This window comes from Xiphophorus maculatus, chromosome 11, assembly GCF_002775205.1.
Source record: "Xiphophorus maculatus strain JP 163 A chromosome 11, X_maculatus-5.0-male, whole genome shotgun sequence".
Taxonomy (NCBI): Eukaryota; Metazoa; Chordata; class Actinopteri; order Cyprinodontiformes; family Poeciliidae; genus Xiphophorus; species Xiphophorus maculatus.
The window spans coordinates 16,914,704-16,931,526 of record NC_036453.1 but is presented as its reverse complement, the minus strand read 5'-3'; the positions used below and the strand labels follow the sequence as shown (position 1 = coordinate 16,931,526).

Below are 16,823 nucleotides of genomic sequence, written 5' to 3'. Positions count from 1 at the left end.
TAGAGCCACCCAAGCCACCCAAGCGTAACAAGAAGAAGAAGGTGTCCTTTGCAGTCTGGATGGAGCAGTACGCACCTGAGGAGCTGAAGACTTCTGCTGAAAAGATCAAACAGCAGGACGCTTCAGTGGTGATCGAAAATGAATCCATCGCCAAAGCACAGGAGACAGTAGATCAAAAAGGGGACAGACCGACACCAGAGAGTGAGTCCAATGAGAAGAACCAGGTACCATTTAAAACCTGGTCGGAGGAACACGTCCCCGTTGAGAAGGCGATTTCTGCAGGAAATATTGAAAAGCAGAACAATTCACAGGTCAGTGAAGAAGAGTCCACCGCTGGAGTGCAGGAGAAAATAGATATAGCAGAGAAGGAACAGCCCTCTAAGTCTAAGGAACAGCCACCAAGGATAAGGCGCAAAAAGATTAAAATGATACCATTTCAAATCTGGTTAGAGAAACATCCCCCTGCTGATCTAAAGATTTCAGCTGAAAGTACTGGAATGGAAGATGTTTCACTGGATACCAAACAGGAATCGATCCCCGTACTGCAGGAGATTCCAGAGAAGGAACAGCCCTCTAAGTCTGGTGCTGAAAATGTTATAAAGCAGGACACTTCTCTGCCTAAAGAAGAAGATGATCAGGAAGATTCCTTAAAGAAGGAGACTTGCGAAGAGGAACCTGTGATTTCTACAACACAGCTGGTCGGTGAAAAGAAATCCATCTTCAAATCACAGGAGACAGTAGATCAAAAAGAGGACAGACCGACACCAGAGAGTGAGTCCAATGAGAAGAACCAGGTACCATTTAAAACCCGGTCGGAGGAACACGTCCCCGTTGACCAAGCGATTTCTGCAGAGAGTATTGAAAAGCAGAACAATTCACAGGTCAGTGAAGAAGAGTCCACCGCTGGAGTGCAGGAGAAAATAGATATAGCAGAGAAGGAACAGCCCTCTGAGTCTAAGGAACAGCCACCAAGGACAAGGCGCAACAGGAAGAAAATGATACCATTTCAAATCTGGTTAGAGAAACATGCCCCTGCTGATCTAAAGATTTCAGCTGAAAGTACTGGAATGGAAGATGTTTCACTGGATACCAAACAGGAATCGATCCCCGTACTGCAGGAGATTCCAGAGAAGGAACAGCCCTCTAAGTCTGGTGCTGAAGATGTTATAAAGCAGGACACTTCTCTGCCTAAAGAAGAAGGTGATCAGGAAGATTCCTTAAAGAAGGAGACTTGCAAAGAGGAACCTGTGATTTCTACAACACAGCTGGTCGGCGAAAAGAAATCCATCTTCAAATCCCAGAAGGAAGTTAATCAAAAAGAGAAGAAACTAACATCAAAGACGAAGCGCATCAAGAAGACTCCACTGTTATGGAAATCTTTCCCAGAGTCAGATGCTTGCATAGATCTTACATTTTTTACTGAAAACAATGACATCAATAATGGTCCTCTGCCAGAAAAACAAAATGATCAGGCAACTTTGCCCAGCACCGGAAATAAGACATTTTGGAAGATGCTCCCCAAGTCAGAACCTCGCATAAATGTAAGTTTTTTAGCTGAGAATATTGAAAAACAAAATGTTTCAGTACCAGCACCAGAACATGATGAAGCAGCTTCCTTGAAAAAGGAAAGTTACTCCAAGAAGACAGTGATTTCTACAACACAGATAGCCACCAAAAAGGAATCCATCTTCACACCGCAGGAGACGCTCGATCAAAAAGGGGAGAAATATCCATCTACGGTTAAGCCCAAGGACAACATCCAAACAGAGAGTTTAACTGAGGTTCTTGATAATCTAACAGCAGAAAAATTTCAACTAGAGTGTTTACCTGAAATTCAGAATTTGCCCCACTCTTCTGAAAACACAAGTCAGGCAAAGTGTACGTGTCTTGTCAAATCTAAGGAGTCTGAATTGGAATATATAGAAGTACAGAAATACTTAATGAATCAGCTTGAGGAGATGTTCAACATAAATCAGAAACTAAACGCTAAACTTAAACAGCAGAAAGATCTGATGAGGAAAAGACTCTCAGAAAGAAATCAAAGCAACAAATCAATGGTTTCTGTTCAAACTCAGACCGATTACCAAGACAGCCCAAATCAGAAAGCAGTCAGTTATCAATCTGCTTCAATACAAACGGAGATGGATGTACAAGAAAACAGCTATCAATTAAAACCAGTCCGTCACACGATTTCAACTCAAACTGAGATGGATGTGTTGGAAACCAGATCTCAATTCAAACCAGATTATCAAACAATTTCAACGCAGACTGAGCTCTTTTTATTGCTAAGAAAACAGCCGTCTGAAATACAAATGAATGGGAATCAGGATCGGCAGACCAAGCTATTCAAGAATTTTACAAGTAAGAACAGGAGAGAGTCACCAATGAAAGCTGCCTCTGAACAGGAGGCCCTCGGTAATGAAAAGGTTTCTGGAGCAAACAGTGAAAAACAAAACATTTCAGTACCAGAAGTAATTGGGGATCAGACAGCTACCAGCACAAATGATATTCACACAAATGAAATTGGGAAACCACAGGAGGCGATCGAAGAAGAGACGGTCTCTAAAATGCAACAAAATGGGGACCATCAAGATGAGAAAAAGCCGTCAAAGAAATCTGACCGTAGGAACAAGAGAAAGTCAACAATGAGAGCTGCCTCTGAGCTGGAGACCCTCAATAATTATAAAGTATCTGGAGAAAACAATGAACAACTAGAAGTTTCTCTACCAGAAACAGTTGAGGATCAGACAGGCACCATTAAAAACGAGATTCGTACAGAAGAAACAGTGATCTCTAAAGTACAGCAGATCACTGAAAAAGAAATGGTCTCTGAGACTCAACAAAATGGGAACCAGCAAGATGAGAAAAAGAAGAAATCTAACCGTAGGAACAAGAGAAAGTCAGCAATGAGAGCAGCCTCTGATTTGAAAGCTATCAGTAATGAAAACATTTCTGAAGACAAAAGTGAACAAGAAGTTTCGATACCAGAAATAGTTGGGGACCAGACAGCTACCATCGTAATAGAGATTGATAGAAATGAAGCAGTGACTGGTAAACCACAGCAGATCATTGAAGAAGAATCGGTCTCCACAGCACAAAAAAACGTTGACCAGCTAGATGAGAAAAAGCCATCAAAGAAACCTAAATGTAAGAACAAGAGAAAGTCAGCAATAAAAGCAGCCTCTGAGCCGGAGACCCTCAACACTGATAAAGTATCTGGAGAAAACAGTGAACAACTAGAAGTTTCCATACCAGGAACGGTTGCGGATCAGAAAGCTATACTCAAAAATGAGATTGATATGATTGAAATAGTCATTGCTAAACTTGAGCAGGCGATCAAAGAAGCAACGGCCTCTGAGACCCAACAAAATGGGGACCATCATGATGAGAAAAAGCCAATAAAGAAATCTAAACATAAGAACAAGAGAAAGGCTGCCTCTGAGCTGGAGACCCTCAATAAAGAAAACATTTCTGGAAAAAACATTGAAGAAGAAGTTTCTGTACCAGAAACTGTTGGGGATCAGACAGCTGCCATCATAAATGACATTGATATGATTGAAACAGTTATCTCTAGCCCCCAGCAAATCTCAGCAGAGCTAATCATCTCCGAAACACAACAAAATGGGGATAATGAAGAGAAGAAAAGGTCATCAAAGAAATCAAAACGTAAGAACAAGAGAAAATTAGCAATGAAAGCTGATTCTGCATTGAAAGCTGTCAGTAATGAAAGAATTTCTGGAGAAAACACAGAACAAGTTTCAATACAGGAAGTAGTTGGGGATCAAACAGTTACCATCATAACAGAGATTCATACGAATGAAACGGTGATTGGTAAACAACAGCAGGTGACGGAAGACGAAACGGTCCCTGAAACACAACAAATTTTGGACCAGCCAGATGAGACAAGGCCATTGATTAAATCTAAATGTGAGAAAAACAGAAAGATGGCAACAAAAACTGAACTGGAAACCATTATAAAACCAACAGAGACAGTCCAAAACATTAAGACACCAAAAATTGATTTTGAAATAATACCAGAGATCCCCCAGACGGCTTTTGAGCAAATACAGACAAAACCTGGCAAGGTTTCAGGAGATGTAACAGGTAAGGTTCCCATAGTTTCCACAGAAGGGGAGAGTGGTCTAATGGAAACACAGAGGACATCCAATCCACAGATAAAGGTTACAGTAAAAGAAGATGTAATCCAAACAACATCTCAGGAATTAGACACTCAAGTAGCAGAAGAGTCAGCTCAGCAGAACGATATCGCTGAACAAGAAGAGAGCCCCAGAAAAAAGATTTCACTGTGGAAGCGTCTCAAAAAGGCTTTATCTCCAACATCTCTGCGCAAATTCAAAGACAGATGTAAAGTCCATCCAGCATAGACATCACTTTACGTCTCTAGTATATTAGATTTGAAAGGGAGGTGGGGCCACGTGTGGGTTGGGTGATTGGCGGTAATTGAAAAAAGAGCTACTGTTGTTATTAATTGGACATTTTAATATTAAAAAGCCAGGACTGCACGGTGGGAAACGTCTCCCCGTGTAGGTGTGGGTTCACTCCGGGTGCTCCGGCTTCCCCCACGTTCAACAACATCAGTACTCATGTTCATCCAATGTAAGATTTTATTTCTAATTCTAAACAGAAAATAAGACAACCACATTTATTAATTAAAGCGAGATTTGGGGAAAAAAATGTAAACAATGTGTAACAGAAAGAGCCTATTAGAAGTCTAAACCTATACAAATTGGGAAAAATGTTAAAAACTATTTATCTTTCTGGGCAAGATATAAATATCTAAATCTAAATTTATCTATATAAATAGATAAAGATAGATAACTCTCTCTCTCTCTCTCTCTCTCTCTCTATATATATATATATATATATATATATATATATATATATATATATATATATAAAGATAGATAGATATAGATATATAGATATATATATAGATAGATATAGATATATAGATATCTACATATGTAGATATATCTATATATATATAGATATACATGTCTCTGTATAAAGAGTAGAGAGATATGTCTCTCTAAACATATATAAATCTCTCTCTCATATATACATATATATAGTATAGATATATATCTATACTATATATTTATATATATATATATATATATATATATATATATATATATATGTCTCTCTGTCTATAAATATATATAAATCTATATATATCTACATAGGATATCAATCTAAATATCTATAAATCTACCCCTCTCTATATTTATAGGGAGAGATGTAGATATATAGATGTTGATATGTAGACATGGATATAGATATCTCTCTCATATATATGGGCAAGATATAAATATCTAAATCTAAATTTATCTATATAAACAGATAAAGATAGATAAGATAGATATCTATATCTAAATTTCTCTCTCTCTACATATATATATACAGTATATATATATATATATATATATATATATATATATATATATATATATATATATATGTTTCTCTGTCTATAAATATATATAAATCTATATATATATCTACATATGATATCAATCTAAATATCTATAAATCTACCCCTCTATATGTAGAGAGTTGTAGATATATACAGTAGATGTAGATATGTAGACATGTATATAGATATCTATATCTATCGATCGATCGATAGATAGATATGTAGATATATGTATATTATATATATAGATATATAGATAAATATATGTCTATGTATAGAGAGTAGAGAGATATGTCTCTCTATACATATATAAATCTCTCATATATTTATACATATATAGTATAGATATATATCTATATAGATATATAGATCTCTCTCTACATGTAAATAGATATAGATATCTATGTACATGTCTACATATCTACATCTATATATATAGATATATAGACAGACAGACAGACAGACGGGTTTCCTGATTAAATCACATTTCATTGCTTAGAATCCTGTCATTTGACGCTTGTCCACTAGAGGTCATCAGTGACCTACTCTTAAAGTTTAATTGACCAGAGAAGAAGGTGAACGTCGCTATTCACCTTCAAAATTAAGAAAGAAAACAAGGTCGGATTAAAAACATCTTTATTTCGCTGATGCGGGAGACATATTTACATGTTTAGAGTGAACAAAGTGTCTAAGCTTTTCACCTATATTCACTTGTTAAAGGAAGCGTCACTCCAACATGAAATATTGTTTATTATTCTGTACTTATCAACCTAATACAAGCCTTGTCATGAGCAACATCTTATTTAATTATATGTAGCATATAGAAATAAACACAATCACAACAAGAGTTTCACATGAAGAAAAAAGAAAAGAAATATTATATAGTTTCAAACTTAAATATGATTCATCACACAAACAAATTTTAAGTTTCATATAACTTCTGGCGAGGCGCCAATGTATACGTTTATTTATTTACTTTTTTATCTGAAAACTGTAGAAAATGTAGGTAGATGCTAATGACTGTAAAAAAAAATAAATGAATCTTTTTTTATGACGTAGTAAAGGAGGAACATAAAAGCCAAGGAGTGGAGAACTTTGACTGAACAATAGATTTCATCAGAGAGATTGTTTAAAGCCGGTGTACAACAAACAAACATTAGTTAGTTTTTCATCCTTTTCCCAGATTCCTTACAACAAAAACAGCCCAGTTAAAATAAAAAAACGTACAATTTGAAAGTAGAGATCTTTCTCTTCTGGACTAAGGTCCCAATGTTTCCGGATCCTGACAGCAGCTCCGGGCTCTGGGGCTGCTCTCAACGAAAACATCAGCCTGAGATGACGTTTTCTCAGGCTGATCAATAAAGTATTTTCGAATTGAACTGAATTCTAAACGCACGAGGAAGTGAAAAAGGAGTTTATTTAAATAAATAAAAAAAACACCAAAGAAACAGCGTCTGACGTCAGACTTTAGGAAAGTTCTCTCCATCTCCATTGGACACGTTTTTCTCTCTCTTTCCTTTTTACTCCCATCTCTGCGAGACTCAATCATGGGAACTTGTTGGGCGGACTGGTCAGACTTCACCTTCTCACGGTAGAAGCCTGGGGTGATGTCATCATCAGAACCCGCGTACCGTCTCCGGGGGGGGGGCCTCTGTCGCTGTGGGTTACCCCGCTCATGTGCGTGTGTGGCCGGGGGTGATGCAGACGGAGGCCGGGCCCTGTGAGCTGCTGCTCCATATTGTTACAGTTCAAAGGTGGCAGTGTGCTACACCCCCACTTCTCCTAATTCCACCTGCTAATCCATCTGCAGGATTACTGTCTGCTGTAATCAGTCATCCTCCATACTGACACACCTCACCTCACGGTGCAGCCCCTGAGTCATTACACACACATACACTGGTACACAAGAATATCTTGCATAAGAAGTTTATTGTGCTTTGGATCATACAAGGAATCCATCACAGTTCTTAGTTGAACGACTGTATCAGGTGTGAGTAGTTTTACCAACCTTTACAGAACAGGAAGCACATATTCAGGGTAGAAAAACATGAAAGAAGAAATGCGAGAATCAAAAACAGTGTTAGTAGAGGAACCGGATGTTCATGGAAAACCAGTTGGAATGATTTGATGATAGATGCACCACTGAGGAACCTGGACTGGATTCAATCTGCTGCATATGTTGGAGTGATCGATCTGGACTGAGGAATGGCATCGCGAGTTCCTTGGAAAACTCAACCAGTCTGAAGAAGAGCGTCTGCCTCGGTGTTAGCACGGTCGCCATATGTTCAGGGCAGCTAAAGCTCTGACCAGGAGAAGTTCCTGAAGAATCTGTCTTATAAAACGCATTTAACAAGAAAGCAGTGGAGGGAGAATAAAACAGAAAATATGACTGAGTCAGAAAACCGGGACACGTGACAAGTAGACTGAAAGGACAAACTCAGGTGGAAAAACACCTGAGTTTAGGTGTAGGCTAGAAAAAAAACACTATTTTAACAGAAAATCAGCAAAATGAAAGAAAAATCTCTCCTTTCCACAAATTGTGTTAAAAACCTGATCTGACAGTCAGCTGAACGAGTTTTCTTTGTGTTTTACTTAGATGTTATTTCCATTCAACCTCCTCGAGTTCTTCCTTTGAACAACTCGATTCTCATGCAGTTACAGCTGCAGGCTTCATCTAGAGCCAGATTTATAGCTGCAACGTCTCTGTTGAGGAAAAGTCTCTTCTCAGCATGATGCTGCCACCACCATGTTTCACTGCTTCATAATTATGCATTACGTAATTATGTCACAATTATGTCCCAATGGAAATAAAATATATTGAAGTTTGTCGCTGAACATAATCTGACACGATGTGAAAAATGAAGGGGTGTGAATACTTTTGGCACCGTAAGTCACTCAAGGTCAGTAGTTCGGCGGCTCTCTGTGCTTTGCTGGATTGTTGTCTCTTCTTCGGCCTCCTCAGTTTGGATTTTTAATAAGTACTAGTGTGTTTTTAATGTCTTAAATATATTATTTTGTATCAGTGTGTTGTTTGTTTACGCCTGGCAGAGTCTATCTGCTCTTCACCTGCTGACTTCTTCTGTGGTTGCAACCTGATCTTCTCACAGCTCCAGGTTGTCGTACAGATTCTCTAATCGATGCTGTTGCTGCCATATAAAGGACTAAGTGAACTGATTTTAAAAAGCAGCTTTTTTCCCCCCAAACGAAGGTGGAACGTTTTGGCCGTGATGCTCCTGTTGTGCAAACAAAAATTTCATCAACTTTTGTATTGAAAAATTTTTTTTTTATTTTTTGAACACCCAAGCATTTTCAGGTTTTTGGACGTTGGGAGGAACCGAAACACAGATGGGAATAACATGCCAGCTCCATGCCCTCATGCAATTAAAAAGTGTCAACAACTGTGCCGCCATGCAGTTTTGTGTGAGTCAGTTCAGCTTCTTTATACAGCACCAACTCAAAGCACTTTACAATAATTTAAAAAAAAAAGTAAACTCAGTCCCAGTTCCCAAACAATTCAGTAAAATTTAGTTTGTTATTCAAATTGGATCAAAAAGTTGAGCCTCAAATTAGAAATAAAATAGCGGTTATTTAAAAATGACTACATTTCCTACGCATTTCTCCAGAGCTATAACTGCATTGTAACAGTTGCAGACCCCTGCGTTAGACTCAAGAGGGACGAATAAACAGAACCATTAATATAACAGTTGTGTGCTTAAATATTATTGTCAGTCAAATCAAAGTCGATTTTAATCTCTATGCTGCCAAAATACATCAACATGAAAATATGCTCAAAATGATTTGACTTTAAGAAGTTGTCATCGAATGCAGTGGCAGCTATTTATTGATATTTTAACTGTTTGTCAATGGGTTTTATCAAAATATACTGCCACGACCAAACTTATGGTCTTGATCTTGATGTGACCCAAAATGAAAACGAGTTTGACATTCATGCTTTAGAGCCGTGTAGACTTTGCATACATCAGATACTGAACGCCTTTCAGTCTCTATAGAGACGATTTAGGGTTTTAAGGGAACTCTGAATAAACAACATGGCTTAAACAGAAAAGAACAGAGTAATTTAAATGAAGTGATTCCAGACCTCAGCCTTGTTCATATGTGTTGGAGAAAATGAACCGCTCCCAAACTTATATAAACTTGTCATATTTTGTTTCTCGTACTGCTTTCTGGTTTTGCTTTAATAAACTAAAGAATAAAACTCATCTGGTTCTGGTTCTGCTGGAGATTTCTTCCTGTTAAAGGGGAGTTTTTCCTCTCCACTGTAGCTGCATGCATGCTTGGTGTGAGGAGCTGCTATAAAATTATTGACACGATGCAAGCGACTGGCGCTACGTGTTCATCCAGGAGGAGTGAATGCTGAAAGTCACTGACTCCACAAAACCCGCTGGGCTTCCGTAGACAGAAAACTTTTTAAAGTAATTTGAATATCAAATTGAGATCACTTCACTGATTCAGAATCAATTGGAAAGAATGTGTGACATTTTTAAAAAAAGAAATGATTTCTTTTTTCTTTTTTTTGCTCATTGTCTTGAGACAACATTTGTTGTGAATTGGACTGATGAGCCCTGAATGATCAGCTCGGTGAACCGGGCTGATGTAGTGAGGATCATCCTGCCTCTGAGGCGGGCCAGGCCGGACCGGACCGGACCGGACTGGACGTTGACTCCGTCCGCTTCGGCCAGAGCCGTTTGCAGACAACGGGAACGCGTCGATGTCGGCTGCCGCTGCAGCTTCTCCCCTCATGGAAGCAAATTTATTGACGGAGGGAAATCTACAGGTCATGTGGAGATTTCTGATGACTCATCAGATTAGACATGCAATGGGACATATTCATCATCATCATCATCATCATAATCCACTTCATCTCACTTTGGGACTGACTCTCAGTTCTGTCTTAGTTTAAACGCTGGTTGCTGCAGCGGGTCTGACTGGTGCGGCTGGATGGGGAGGTGGGGGGAGGGGTCGGGGTACTGGCAGGCAGTGGGTGGCACCTGGCTTGTACAGAAGAGATTATTACAGTGTGTGTGCGTGTGCGTGTGTGTGTGTGTGAGTGATTGGGGCTGACAGCAGCCTCTGTATTGCTGGCTGGCCTGCAGATTTAGCCGACCTGTTTTAGACGCTCTAATCTGGATTAACTGCAGCAGTGTGTCAGTGGGGACGAGGACCAGAGTCCCCCCTCCCTACACACACACACACACACGCACGCACGCACGCACGCACACACACACCCCTCCCCCCACACGCACACACTCCCTACCCCCACCAGCCTCTGCCCCTTCACCTGCTTTTCCTCCATCCCTCCCTCCTCTCCGGGTGAAGCCCGGTTCTGGACGTTTTCAGCCCCTCGGTGCCGATCGCACAGTTTGGTCTGAAAAACTGAAATGTTGGGTCGCATCACCCTGATTGAGTCCGTTTGAGCCCAGCTTCATGGGGGGGAAGGGATTAAACCCACTCTGTCCTCTCGACTGCTTCCCCGTTTGCTGTTAGGATCTATCAAGCAGATTTCACTCATATAGTCACTCATATAGGTATAGTCAAAGCGCGCAGGGTTTCTTAAACCTTTAGGGTAACTTTTTTTTTCACACTGAAATGAGTCAGATAGTTTTAGTTTTTTGAGTCCCATTGCAACAGGTTTGCAGGTACTGTTGGGCCTTGTGTTTACAATGCACATTGTGGTAGGCTGAGGTTAACCAGTTCTCACATTTTAAAGAAATTTAAGCTTAAAACAGTCCATGCTAGAGGAGGGCAGATCCTTCCAAAATATTAATAATATTTATAACAAGTCGATATCAGTATCAGATCGATACAAGCATGATAAGACTGATATAGTTTTAGATTCCATCTGGATTTTTTTTTTTTTTTTTGTATTTTAGTTTCTCAACTCGCTCTCGATTTTTGTTGTAGCTTTGATTTGCTTTGAAACAGTAATATTTTGAACTTTCTTTATTTTGAAAAATTGCACACAAATCATCTTAATATGCTACTAAAGTTTTTTTGTATATACCTATAAACTTTATCTAAACATTGTAAGTTGGAACAAAGTAATTCAGAGAAAACACACCTGGAGGTCAGAACTTTGATGATGAGTCAAACTTTAACAGAAAGTATCGGTATCAGTATCGGTATCAGTACCGATACTGATACCAATGTATTTACTTGGTGTCCGATCATTTCCACAACATGCAGTATCACACACATCTGGTTTGTGCACATACATGGATCTCACACACACACACACAGTAAACTTACATGAATGTCATACTTTCTCACTCTTCAGCTGTTCGCCATCCTGTCCAGTTTTTCCACATCTCCTCCCATCCCCGCATCTTTTTCTTCTCGTCTGGTTTTCTCTCCGGTTCTTCCCGTTCGTTCTCCACTCCAACCCGTCCGTTTTCCTGGAGCTGCCGTCGTCCTTTCAGCCTCTTTCCTGCTCCACCAACTGAACGGATTGCTCTGTCTTTCCTCTCTTTATCTGGAGATAAGATACTTAGTTTTCAGATAAAGCATATTATGATAAATCAAATGAGCTTTATCGCTTTGGTGCAGTGGGTGTGTGTGGGTGTGTGTGTGTGTGTGGGGGGGGGGGGGGGGGGGGGGGGGTGAACGTGTGGAGGGGGGAAATTTAGCACGTCCAGCTGTTTTGGAGATCCATATTGGTGGTGAGGTGTGTGTGTGAAGGTTTACTGGATCGTTATTTATGCAGATATACGTATAAAATTATTCATGTCGACCGTTTTATCATAGTATTTTATGGTACTATTGTGATAGCGATAAATGTGACCATAAGAACTATTTATTCAAACAAAAGCAAATAGTGTTCTTGAAAAACATATCCATTTGAAATACGGTTCTTTAGGACACGAGCCAGAAGTGTGATTTGTATCACTAAACTGCACACAGTAACTGCATTTAATATTTTTTGATATCAAGTATTGATGCTCTCATTGAACAAACCAGTGGAGAAAACTGTGAAAAAAAAATAACATTGCCAACAATATGGACGGTTTTGGAGTATTTTCTAAACGTGATTTGGAAATTATTGTGGAACTTATTCTTATTACGACAAGAAGCATATCATGATAAATGATAAATGATAAACGATACGATAAATGCTCACCCTTATCAGGAGCAAAACATTATTAGCAGAATCTCTGGATTTTTATAATTATTGTAATCCTTTTAATACTTTGTACAACCCTCTTTTGTGAACAGGACAGCACTTTGTCATCTCCTGTAATGTTTGACACGTTTGAGCTTCTAGAAAAAGTTTTCCTGGTTGCTATGGAGACCTGGTGGTCCCCAGGAGCCACCCTTTGCTGCAGATCTCTAAAGGTTTTGGAGATTTTATTTTACCACTCTGGCCGTCCTGTTCACTCTTCATGGCGTCAATATGAGTATCACGTCACGTTCCACAGAAACAGGAAGTTGTAGTTTGCTAATCAAAAGTTTTTAGAAGCAATTTTAAAAAGACAAACTAATAAATTAGTGTAAAAGAAATATCAACAGACTTTTTTTTCTACTCCTGAATGAAGGGAATTAAATTAAAGATCAAAATTTCTATTTTATGATGCTAATTGTAGACTTTTTGAACTTTATTAACAAATATGCCAGCAAATTTAACCCTGCAGCTCTGTATCGAAGGGGTGAATCGATTATTCATATCAACTCTAAGTCTGAATCTGACTCCTGGGTCCGGGACTTAAAACACTTGATCCAGTTCTGCAGCCTGTGTGCCACCTTGTGTGCGCGTAGTGTGGGAGGGGTTTGCTGCTGCTGTCACTTGCTCCTTCTAATTAGCAGCGCGTCCTGGAGAAGAACCTCAGAGCCGCGACGCGTCCGAGGCGCAGAGGGATCCCGGGGGCCACTTCACCTGCGCGGTGCCTGTCAGTCCGGATGCTCTGCGCCCACCGCTGCTGAGTCCACGCTCGGCTCAAAGAGCGCTTTAAAAGAAAAAAGGAAAAACAGAAATCCCTGTTCACGTTTCTCCTGCGCGTCCCCGCGTCCTTCCGCGCGCGGATCCCGGCAGACGCGCCGACCGGGTTGGTCCCGCTGCGCTCCGAAGTTCCCACAGCTGCCGCGCTGCGCGTCCGACCTCCAAGTCAGCGACAGGACTTCAAAAAGCTGCCGGAAGGATGATGTCCTACATAAAACAACCTCATTACACCATGAACGGGTTAAACCTACCCGGTCCCGGGATGGACGTGCTCCACACCACAGTCGCTTATCCCCGTGAGTACGACCTGGAAGTTTTATGTTTTAAAAATATTTAATAACGTCTAAAAAGAAAAAAAAGAGTCTTTGTTTGTATTACTTTGTATTACAAGCGCTACAAGTGATGCGTAAAAGCGCGCAGGTTGGTGCGTAACGCTGCAGCCAAAACGAGGATAAAAACAAAAAAGAAACAGTTGCTTGATGTTTGTGTTGACGGAAGGTTTATTATTATTGCGGATGGATGTATTTGGTATAACATAGACTTCGGAATACAAAACATTCTTTCCACAGTGAGTTTGGTGGAACGGGATTCTTTAGGAGTCCACGGTGTGGAAAACGGGCTGTTTTTAAGATAAATTTACTTTGTCTGCTGTTTTTTTAATTAGTCTCCATGCTGACAACAGCATCGGACATAATTAAAACAAAATCCTCTGACTTTTGAGGTATTTCTCTCATCACACGAGTAAAATGTGGCGGAAACACTTGAAATATTCCCTTTGAGTTTGTTCTGTTGAGTTTTGTTCCTGGTAAATGGTAGTTTGTCAGTTTGATTAAATTTCTTTGTCGTACTGAGAGACAAAGACAAACTAACCCGATGTGTTGGTTGGTTGGCACCCTGACGCACTTTCTATGATTTTTTTTAAAAATTATTATTATTATTTAGCGGATTAGGTTGTTGCGTTATGATGCTATTCAATGCCACATCTCTGTCATATGTTGTCAACATATTTACGTGTGTGTCTCCCGTTTCGGCAGCCACTCCGCGGAAGCAGCGCCGGGAGCGCACCACCTTCACTCGGACACAGCTGGACATCCTGGAAGCGCTGTTCTCCAAGACCCGGTACCCGGACATCTTCATGCGGGAGGAGGTGGCCCTGAAGATCAACCTGCCCGAGTCCCGGGTGCAGGTACACGTAGCAGCGCCGCTCCGCTTTCTGCTCGGTGTTTCCAGTCAGAACTTGTTGTTTCTAACCCGCCGGGCCTCTCTCTCTCTCTCTCTCTCTCTCTCTCTCTCTCTCTCTCTCTCTCTCTCTCTCTCTCTCTCTCTCTCTCTCTCTCTCTCTCTCTCTCTCTCTCTCTCTCTCTCTCTCCCTCTCTCTCTCTCTCTCCCTCTCTCTCCCTCTCTCTCTCCCCGCGCCTCCAGGTGTGGTTTAAGAACCGCCGTGCCAAATGCCGCCAGCAGCAGCAGCAGAGCAGTGGCCAGTCCAAACCTCGGCCTCCAAAGAAAAAGGCCTCACCAGCGCAGGAGCCCAGTGCTCCCGACCCAGTCCCCAACCCGTCTGGTTCCTACAGCCCCTCCTCGGCTCAGTCCGCCGGGCCCAGCCTGGCCCCCAGCTCCAGCACAGGAAACACGGCCGTGTCCATCTGGAGCCCGGCCATCTCCCCCCTGCCCGACCCGCTGGCCTCCTCCGCCCCCTGCATGCAGCGACCCTCGCCCTACCCCATGAGCTACGGCCAGCCGTCGGCCTACACCCAGGGCTACGCCAGCACCACCTCCTACTTCACGGGCCTGGACTGCAGCGCCTACCTGTCCCCCATGCACTCGCAGCTGTCCGGCACCGGTGGCGCGCTCAGCCCCATCACCGTCCCCTCCATGGGGGGCTCTCTGAGCCAGTCCCCGGCCTCGCTGTCCTCGCAGGGCTACAGTACCGCCTCCTCCCTGGGCTTCACCTCCGTGGACTGCCTGGACTACAAGGACCAGCAGGCCTGGAAACTGGGCTTCACTACCATGGACTGCCTGGACCACAAGGACCAGAACTCCTGGAAGTTCCAGGTCCTCTAGGAGGCGAGGAGGGGCGTCCCTTCATGAGTGTGTGTGTGAGTGGGTGGGCGTGTGCGTGCGTGTGTGTTGGGTGTGTGGAAGTGTGTGACTTAGTCCAGCATCCAGCATGAGAGGGCAGGTTTCTGCTGTTTCCTGTTTGTTAGCCTGTTTGTATATATATTTTTCGTCTGACTGTGAGTGTTGTAGGAACAGACAGAACTGGAAGGCCTGCTGGGAAAAACAGAGTGTCTTTAGTCAGAGGCTTCTTCAAAGTCACTGTAACACAGGCTGCTACAGGAGATCTCTCCTGCCAACAGCCATCAACATCTGCAGTAACTGAAGAATTTGAATTAATGTGATTTACAGCATTTAATTTCCCTTTGGGATCAATTAAGTGTTTTTGAATTGAGTCCAACGGTCGGTCCTCCTCATGCTCATATAAAACCTACAGCCTTTGACAGGCTTGCAGGGTTAAAGGTCACATACACATTACACTCGCTGTGTGTTTTAAACTCACATTGTGATGAAGGAACTGTAGGCTGCACCTCCTTTAAGGTTTTTCTCAATTATTTATTGTTACCATTATCATTATTTTATGCTACGTTTAGCTCTGTCGTTTGCTCTTATTTATTTTTGGGGCATTTATGTTTATCAGTGTTAGTGTGTAGTGTTTCAGTCTGTTCCATAGGATTAAAAAATGTCCTGTTTTAGCTGTGTTGATGTATTAAAGTGGTTTATTCTTTACGTGTGTGTGCTGAAGCTCCTTGAGGCGAGTTGTACAGTTTGGAAGTCTTCTTTCTCAGGTCAGGGGGTCAGCTGCAGGTGGTCCTGTCCGGTATTCAGACGACGTCGGGTTGGCGGTTCGGCGCCGCACGCCTCCACCTCGCTCTGCTCCATCTTGGTTATTTTAGGTGATCTGATTCTGGGAGTGTCCCAATCCTCTTAGCCTCCCTTCAGCAATGCCCTAAGTGAATTAGTTGGGATTATTGCCCTGTTCCCCTCTGTCTCTCACCCACCTCAACCTTTTCCACCTCCTCCACCCGTGGCTCCCTCGCTTTTATCTCTCCACCTCTTCTGTTGAACTTTTTCCATTCTGCACTCTTGGCTTTTCCGCCGTGGAAAATGTGCGAAAGGTCAGCGGCGGCGTTAAATGCGGACCGTCTTCATCGGGGTTCTCTGAGGTTCCCTGTCTCTCCCCCTGCTCCGTCCTCCACGATGCTCCGCAGCTCTTTGGACAAGTTGTTAATCCGCCGGTGACCTGAATACTGCATAAACAGAGCTATGATGACATCAAATATGCCGACGGATTTTAGAGTAGTGTGTGCAAAACATGGTTTTAGTCCATAGCCATGGATCGATTTGTGTTTTTAAATTTAAAGCTAATCTCCCAGATTT

At 41.7% G+C, this 16,823-nt stretch overlaps 1 protein-coding gene and 1 long non-coding RNA gene across 2 annotated transcripts; one reads left to right on the top strand and one right to left on the bottom strand.

Moving 5' to 3' along the window:
* Positions 1-7,347: 7,347 nt before the first annotated feature.
* On the bottom strand, positions 7,348-11,915 carry LOC111609994. The gene is made up of 2 exons (XR_002753440.1): positions 11,705-11,915; positions 7,348-7,765 (listed from the first exon to the last, which is right to left on the bottom strand). It is a non-coding gene; the product is annotated as an uncharacterized LOC111609994 (long non-coding RNA).
* A 1,163-nt stretch (positions 11,916-13,078) lies between these two features.
* Positions 13,079-15,735, top strand: LOC102237335 (homeobox protein otx5-like). The gene is made up of 3 exons (XM_023341799.1): positions 13,079-13,684; positions 14,423-14,574; positions 14,811-15,735. The coding sequence occupies exons 1-3, from the start codon at positions 13,588-13,590 to the stop codon at positions 15,447-15,449; spliced, it is 888 nt and encodes a 295-aa protein (XP_023197567.1). The 5' UTR covers positions 13,079-13,587; the 3' UTR covers positions 15,450-15,735.
* The last annotated feature ends 1,088 nt before the right edge of the window (positions 15,736-16,823 follow it).

Excerpts from the sequence above, each read along its gene's own strand:
- LOC102237335 (XM_023341799.1), top strand. The coding sequence starts at position 13,588 with ATGATGTCCTACATAAAACAACCTCATTACACCATGAACGGGTTAAAC. Across the intron at positions 13,685-14,422 it reads CACCACAGTCGCTTATCCCC|CCACTCCGCGGAAGCAGCGC; the intron begins GTGAGTACGACC and ends CCGTTTCGGCAG. Across the intron at positions 14,575-14,810 it reads TGCCCGAGTCCCGGGTGCAG|GTGTGGTTTAAGAACCGCCG; the intron begins GTACACGTAGCA and ends CCGCGCCTCCAG.